The 8,802-nt window shown below is 40.5% G+C and overlaps 1 protein-coding gene across 1 annotated transcript in view; it reads right to left on the bottom strand.

Moving 5' to 3' along the window:
- DOCK4 (dedicator of cytokinesis 4) overlaps positions 1 to 8,802 on the bottom strand; it is a gene marked incomplete at its 5' end in the record, with an annotated part of 280,590 nt that overhangs the window by 116,694 nt on the left and 155,094 nt on the right. Inside the window, 3 exons of the mRNA XM_025208759.1 lie at positions 1,377 to 1,477; positions 1,601 to 1,684; positions 1,809 to 1,906. Of these exons, the coding sequence (XP_025064544.1) occupies positions 1,377 to 1,477; positions 1,601 to 1,684; positions 1,809 to 1,906 (283 nt within the window). The remainder of the gene's footprint in view (positions 1 to 1,376; positions 1,478 to 1,600; positions 1,685 to 1,808; positions 1,907 to 8,802) is intronic.

Raw genomic sequence — 8,802 nt, 5'->3', positions numbered from 1 at the left:
TTAATAAAAATTTAGCAGGTTAAAAATATAAACAAGTAACTTCTGCAAAACAAGCAGAGAAAAAGTCTCTAAGTTTTTGCAACCCAAAGGTTCTTCCAGGAATGTACTCAACTGTAAAAGCATTATAGTAATAATTATAGGCCCAAGCTTTCACTTGCACATAGCTCTGCCACTAAACCAGCTTTTTTGATCAAGTTGCTCATTTAAACTAGTAGTGCCTGACCTTTTTGCTGGATGGGAAGTGCCAGGTCCATCCATGGGCCAGATCCAGCCAGTGGGCTTGATCTGACTGCACAGGGGGGCGGGGAACAGCCTAGGTTCGTTCTGGACATGCAAGGTGGTGGGTAACAGGTAGCAGCCAGCCCTATCTCACCATGTGGGAGGTGTACCTGGCCCCATCTTACTGTGCAGCAGTGACCTGGGGAAGCAGGGGCAGAGTGGGGTTTGGATCTGGAAAAATAGAGCTTCAACATATCCCCTACCACCAAATTTTCCAACCTGTGGGGATCTCTGTGGGCCAGATTTTGGCCACGGGCCAGATTTTGGCCACAGGCCTGGGACTGAGCATCCCTGATTTAAATCATAAAAGCAAATCACTAAAGGCAGTTTCTGCCAGCTCTGACTCTCTTTGCAGTCTTTTGATTTTGAGTTGTGATCTCATTAAACACCGTTGGACCTAATCAATACTTATATGGTAAGTAATGAATACACACAGTAGAAGAATAAGTGATATTCATTATTATGTAGTACAACACACAAAGTCAATCTAGCAGCAGTAGATTGCCAGAGTGTTAGGGGTGCTAGGTTGTTGAGATTATTTCCTTTCACATTAGATGTAAACAAGTCCTTTTAACAATCTGAAACTTCATATACAGTAATGTCTCAGATAAATGCAGATATTTGTATTCTAGATGCCTAGAATTCTTCTTAGGCACTGATCCTGAGAAGGTTTACACATGTTTACATTTATGCCCTATGACTTATTCCACTCATATTAAAGCTCAAAATCTAAAAAATATTTCAACAAGCTCTAATCTTGAGATCTAGCTTGGAACAGAGAGGTGGAAGGATGCTCAAATACAGAAGCATGGCATTTTTTTTTGATCAATGTTCAAATCTAATGCTCATGCCTATGCTCCATCTATTTTATTTGTTGCAAAAATAGAATATATTTTAAAATTGTAAGGCAAAGAAGCTGTTTCTCTCATAATTTAAAATGATTTGAGATATTCTTTTACTGGACTTAATTTTGGAGATTTAGATATGTATTGGATATCATTTCTTCCTATATTAAGTTTACTTCATCTTTAAGACTGATTGTGCTTGGTACCAATTATTGTCAACATTCAAAATAGGCAAGAAAGCTCAGACCCTACCTGTACGCAAGTGCACCTGCAAAATGACTTTCAATGTAAGTATCCATTACTGGCTTAAAATGATGAAATTTGCTGTCCTGCAGCAAATTTATTATGTGAACCTAATCAGAAAAAAGTAAGGAAAATGTTAATGCCCTTCCTTATTTCTAGAAGTCTTATTTCAATATTAACAAATACCTTTTCAGTAACAATGATTATACAAAGCCATGAAGAAAAAAACTTACCAAACAATCAAATACTTTAGACCCATATTTTTGAGAATTTTCATCTAAAATCCCGAATAAAGTGTCCAGTGTGTCTTGAAGAAACTATGAGTGAAATGAGAATCAAAAGATAAAGTTTGTTATCAAATAAATGTGTGTGTAAACGGTAAGGAATTTATTCTGTCACATTAACTTATTCCAAAGGAAATAAGATGACAATAATATGTACCTTCACTATTTCTGAACCATCGATTTCTTTTAATTTTGAGAGGCAACCTGCTATTTTGTCTGGATGGGTTCGCCATTTGAGAAGGTCAAGCATATCGCCTGCCAAAAAGACATACAAGATTACAGCTGGAAGAAAGGCAGTACCTTCAGAAGTTAACATTTGACTATTCCATTCCAAATACCAAAATTCAGATTTTATCATCACAGAAGGGAACTATCTAGTAACATGTACCACAGTCTGGCTAACTTGAAATTTCCATCTGACATCATAATTGCTCCACTAATAAAAACAAAGGCTGGAAGGACTCTTTCCAGAAATGATAAAGCCCCGTCTTAAAACAATAAAGGGTTTCTTCAGCCATGGGCATGTATCATATTTGCTGGTTGCCTCCCCACACCTTTTCTATTATATGTATCAGGGCATTTTTAAGCCTTCCCATAGGCATTTGGGTATTGGCTACAGCCAGGGCTGGGGGGACTTTGACTAGGGTGTACCAATGCTTCTGCTGGGATCAAAGACAGGGTTCCTGGCTGGAGAGTCTTCCCCTTCTACTCAGGGTCAGATCAATCATCATATTTGCAGTCAGGAAGAAATTTTACCCCATGGTCAGATTGGTATGGTCATCATATTGGTATGAGATTTTTTTGCCTTCCTCTGTAGTAGGGGGTATGGCCCTCTACCACAACTATACCTCCTGAGCATATATTGATAACATTTTATAGAAGCAGGACATTGGATGTCATGGTTCCCATGCTTTACCTGTGACAGATTAGGGTGTTAGGTCTAGGTTGTGTCAGGGTTGAAGGTAGTCTTATGCAGAGTTCAGATTATGGTTTGTATGGAATGGTTTGGATACGGATGATCCTGCCTCATGCAGGGGTTGGACTAGATGACCTTGGTTGGGCCTTTCCAGTTCAAGTTCTCTATGACTCTATATCTGTAGCACTAAATGCACCCTTTAGTGGTATAGGAAGTGAATGTTCAGCCAGTCAAGCTGTTTGTAGCAATACAAAGACAGTGAAAACATTACAAAATAGTAATGATTTTGTAGCACTTCATGCAGTGCCCATACCCTTGTAAGCACTATGCAAAACTGTATCTAGGATCCTTTGGGAGAGTGGCTGGCTTCTTGAAAGTCCATCCGGCTGTAAACTGTCAGAAAGTCCTTTTGGGACTCTGCTGCAGCTGTGACTCCCAGAGCACCAAGCCTTTTAAGTTACTCTGGCCACTTTGGTGGCACCACAGGGGGCTCTGCCACTGGGGTCAGAATATTAGCTCCTAATGATGTCCTTCTTAATACTGGTGCTCTGGCAGCCATGGCAGCACCACTAGGGGCTTGCAGGATTTCCCATAAGCTATTGCCATTAGGTGTCTGCGAAATGGGCAGTATTCGATTCAGCCCAAATCAGTGACAGTGATTCAATTTGTTGATTCGCATCACTGTCCCTGATCCAATTTGGCCAAATCTGAAGATTCGATGCCGATTCAGAGAATCAACGATTTGGCCATAGACACAGCTTTAAATGTTTTTTGTACATACCTCGAGGTGCCAGGCACGGCTTGTGAACACTGTGATGGTCGGGTGGATGGACTCTCCTACAGGAGCATGCCCCTCCCCCCCCACCACATGCTCGGCAGCGAACCCAGAAGCAGACCAGAAGTATTTCCAATCCACTTCTGGGTCCACTGCTGAGTGCGTGGGGGGTCCCCCCTCATGGCCCTTGGCTTCGCAATCAGCCATGGGGGACCCCAGGTGCCCCCCCAGACCCAGGAGGCACCAGTGGCCGAGCCAGGGTGACCCCCCCAGCATGCTCCCCAGCAGACCCAGAAGTGGATGGGAAATGCTTCTGGTTCACTTCCGGGTCTGCTGCAGAGCACACTGGGGGCACCCCTACACTTCTGTGGGAGAGTCCATGTGCCCCAGCATCCCAGCATTCATGAGCTGCTTGGTACCTTGAGGTATGTAGAAAAAACATTTGAAGCTGTGTCTATGCCTGAATTGTTGAATCTTTCCAAATCTCTCGGAATCAATTCAGAGGGTTTCAATTCAATTCAGAGAAATAAAGGGTCTCCTGATTCGATTCAGATTCAGAGATAAATTGAATCAGGGGCCAAAGCTTCGCACAGCCCTAACTGCCATGGCTATCTCACTGCAGGCTTCTCTTGAGGCAGAGGGATCAAAGGAGACATGCCTAGTCACCCCCCACCGCTGAAGAGCTTGCCTATGAGGCAACTGTGTAGCTCTGCAGCCAGGGGGTTTGAATGCCTATAGTGCTACAATGTGCTGAGATACTTTGCAGCACTATAAATGAACACCTGTCCATACCCTTACTTCTCCTGTTCCACAGTTCACATCCTCTGATAGTTGGAAGCTGTTTCCTAATTTCCAATCTTACTTTATCTATGACCAGTTTTTCCCTTTTGTTCTTATGCCAATATTATCCCTCAGTTTAAAATGGCTCTTCTCCCTCCCTGCCAATTATTCCCCTAATGTTTTTATAGAGAACAATCATATTCTCTTCTCAGCCTTCATATTTTGTGGGCTAAAAAAGCAACTGTTTTTAAACTCCTCTTGTAAGACAGGCTCTTCCTTCCCAAATAATTCTAATAGTTCTTCTAATTTACCTGTTCTAGCCTGAGTTCATCTTTTGTGAGGGGCCTCCACCTTTCTCAAAATATCCCAGAGAAAATATCCTAAGTACCTAACACAATGGCATTAATACTTCCCTATCTCTATGGGAAACAAATCACTTGACTTATGTTTCTGCTTGTCCCCTTTTTTCCCTTGCTGCTGAATTCAGCAGGTGCAAGGAGAGGCAAATGGTGGCAGTGTTCACACCCTGGGATCTAGAGCCATGTGAAAGCCGGAAGGGCTTGGCAGCCGGAAGGGGAAAGGCGCTGGAGGCCCATCTCTGTCAGCCTAATGCACACCTACATGGCTCTGGTACAGACAGCACCTGGAAACAAAAGAATTATTTCAAAGAAAGTGTCACTGCTCTGGGACAGAGGACAGTCCCACTCCCACCATGTAGCTTTCTCTTCAGGAGACGCTATTAGGGCACTAGGAAGCAAGAGATGCTGAGCTAAGATACAGTGCTTCCAGCTGGGCAGTTTGCATCTGTCCTTCCCTCCCATAGGCCTGAGATCCTACAATCCCACAGCCAGCACTAGGAATCTCCCTGCAGGCTAATAGAAGCCAATGGCCCATCAAAATCCATCCCTACTGTTGCACAGGGCACTGAGCCAAGCACCTCACCACTCAACCTCAGTTCAGCCGGTTTCAGTAACTTCTCTGCCATATACCTTAGCGGACCCTTAACCCTTTACCTTCCATCCCCCTTCCCAGCCCATTACACCCATCTATAAGAACTGCCTGGATGACAGCCATAACCCTTTCTGCCTTTAGCCTCTCCCCCCTGTGATGCCCTCAGCAAGCAGAATGAGGGAACAGGCCACATTTGCATGTAAATCAATTACTTATTTCTGCAATTATGCTAAACTTGAATTATTTTATAAATTTAAAATACTACAGAAGAGTGAACTTTTTACTTCGTACTGATAAACCTAAAATTACTAATAATGCATTTCTTCATTTTTAATATGATTTAAAATACTTAATATTAAGATTTGCCAAAGAATGGAACTAATGCTAGTATGTAGCCATTGGCCTATTTCTGATTTTAAGTTTTAGCCCCTTGTAAAAAAGTTTGAGCACTACCACTCTAAAGCCATGCATCCTACTAAGGTCCAACTGACAGGTCTGCAGTTAGCCAGAAAATTTTTTATCTTCTTCTTAAATAAAGTTACTGTGCATGGTGTTCTTAAGCATATGGAATCATTTTCAATGTCACAGATGTATTAAAAATCCTTGCTATCAGACTTGCAGTTTCAGGCAACAACCATTTCAGTGAGTCTGGGACAGAAATCTGCCACTACAATCAACTTGATTATATTACACTTTAAGTTCTACTTCTACCTCAGAAATGGTAAATTCCATTTCTAGATATTAATTTCCATTAGTCATCCTACCTTTGCCATATTCCCAGGTTCATTAGCACCTTTATTGAAAACTGAGGCAACATTCATTTTATTTTCTGGATCCTATGCAGATTTTCTTCAATCACTCCCCCAACCAAACTGCACTGCAGTCCTACTTCTCTTATTCTCTTTTATTTACAGAGCTAAACTCTTTTTTTACTAATTGTTTTAATATCCTTTACAAGGTCTAGAGCAACTCTACTTTAGGTGATTGTCTCTATCTCTAGACTTTCCTACCTATAAGAAAAAAGCTTTCCTTCCTAAACAATCTTCTTCTTTTCCTTGGAAACTCCCTTAGTTATTACTCTTAATTTCCTTCTTGAATTGGCTAGTCATCCTGCTAGGACTAGAGTCCCTTCCTGCAACACCTTTATTTAATTTTTGTATGTAATAATATTTCCAGAAAGTTTTTGCAAATTGTACTTAAATAAATTCCAAACCTCCTCCATATTCAAAACCTGGATCTCTCCAGTCAAGCTGATTTTCCTAACTAGGTCTCTTAGCTTTTAAAAAATATACCAATTTAGAAGACGATGAGCATACATCAGCTGATCTATTTTAATTGCGTATGTTTCTGCTCTATCCCAGAGTAAAAGGAAACTAAACTATAATATTTCTGGTAACTTTCTGATTAAATTTTACATACTACAGCAGACGCATGAAACAGAGCAGATTGGCTGACACATGCTCATAAGGGTTCTACTTCGAGGAGTATGAATTGGTACAATTGTTTTGTCTGCCCACACACAAAGACTAGACTTTTGAAAGCAAAAACCTTAGTTACAGATGCACATATGTTTACCCCTCCATTTGATAAATGGAATCAACTCATGGCCTTTCAATCTGAGATCATTTCTAGCACTCATTCTTCTTTACTGGCCTTGCTATGCAAAGCCAAGCATAAAACAGTACAACCTCCTATTCACTCAGTGCATCTTCCATTGGTCAAGAATAATTGCATCCCACTGCTATTAATAACATTTTGTTCTCCAATCTATATCTCACTAGCTAAAGACTCCCATAAGATGCAATTCTAAGTGCTAAGTATTATTTCTCCCTTAAATAACTTTGCAGGGACCTCTATTCATCTCCAAACTCAACTATATAGTTAGCTTGTCTAACAGATCATTAACAGTATTCTAAAACAATCCCTGAAGTAATTCTGACCCAAAGATATTCTGTTTTGTCCACACCTGCAGGCAGATGATTAGGATCTCAATGAAAGTTCAGTGGAGCACTATCAATGTGTAAGGGCACATTTAAAGGATCAAAACTAGATTGCAAGTCTCTCCTTACTCATTCTTCTGTTACCTTGAAGCAACAAGGTTCCCACCTTGAAGGAAATGAATTTGTCTTTTGGATGGTGCAAATAGATACCTGAGTAGCCCTTGACTTATCAAATAGAGACTGGCATCAATTTTCCTGAAGGAAGATGGTTCACTCAGTATAAAATATTTGTTGGGGATTAAAAAAAATGCAAGTGTAAGACATTCACTTCAAATAATTCATTTTAAGGGAAATGAGAGGAATGAAAGACAGCTGAGCTAGTGTTAGGGAACAGTTCAAGTTCAAATACCCATGAAACACTCAAGTGTGAGACTGAGGGGAAAGGGACACAGAAACAATTGATTACATATATTAAGAAAATGAGAACATAAAATACTTCCAAATAGTCTGATAAGAACACAATAAACACACTGGGAAACTAAAAGTTTGGAAGATAAGTCAATGCTGCAGATAAAGACTGAGAGAAACCTACACTTCACATCTTCTCTTTTATGTAAGTTGATGTGTTAATTTAACAAGAACAACAACAACAAGCCCCCCAAAAATTTTAGCATCATCACAATGGTTTTAATCTTAGCTGTTAAAAATAAATAAGTTACTTTTATATGAAAAGGGTTTAAGGACAGCTGCCTGAGGTTCAGTTTTGTGATTTCCAGCACCTCCAAGGTGTGGACACTCTTGTAAACACCCCTGTGAATGCTCCACTATTGTTTTCTAATTCAGCATCACTAGGTGCTGAATCATGTTTTTGTGAAGGTGGATAGACTGATAAACTATGCACAGGTCAGTCCCTTGAAAAAACAGAAATTGTTACATGCTCTTTTATTGTGAAACCGCTGGGTTTTGTGGGGCTCGTTTCAATTGGTGAGGAAAAGTACTGAACACAGACCAACTGGTTAAAATATCCTAACCTCCTACTTATTTGCAGGGTGGACACTATGGCTGCTTGCAGACACGACAATATATATATGCGCACTTTACTGGAAGAAGCAGAACGTTACTTCGACTCAGCTCCGCAGCGTCTGTATAGATTGGGCACTTCATTGGGGCTTCTGGGTACTTTTATCTAAAGTTAATTCAATCAGCTATCAGATGAAAGTGCCAAAAAGCTTCACTAGAGTGGCCTCTCGATACAGACATCAAGCGAGCCAGGTCCAACTAATGTGCTGCCTCTTCTGGACATGCACTGGGCTTAGGGTGGGAGTGCGCAGAGTTTAAAGTACTATTTTGTTTTTTTAACATCTGCAAGAAGTCTGTGTGTTTAGGCATATATAAATCTCTCACAACTCTGGAGAAAGTGCAAATTCAAAATAAATATATAAAACTATTAAATAAGTTTTGTATTTAAATTATTGTAGATGCCCAGGAAGTGGGAATGGGGAAGGATCAATACTTTAAAAATATACTGTATTGGGTACTTTTATCATTTTGGGATGATGGAACGTGTCTATTCAATCATGGAACAGATATCTTTTTGGCTAGTATCAAACTTACTGAGGCTGAAGAGTAAGGAGAGGAGAAAGTCAGGCTAATCACTGGCACTTTCTTTTGAGGAATATAGTGCAGGTATTTGTTCTATAGGCTACTTTGCTCTCTGATAAACTACTACTGTGAGTGAAAGACTCCTTAAGTAGTTGAGGGAGGAGCTCATAATGGCTGACATTGCAAG

Source organism: Alligator sinensis, unplaced genomic scaffold (assembly GCF_000455745.1).
Source record: "Alligator sinensis unplaced genomic scaffold, ASM45574v1 scaffold297_1, whole genome shotgun sequence".
Classification (NCBI taxonomy): Eukaryota; Metazoa; Chordata; order Crocodylia; family Alligatoridae; genus Alligator; species Alligator sinensis.
The sequence above is the reverse complement of the archived record's forward strand: the minus strand, read 5'-3'. Positions and strand labels throughout refer to the sequence as shown.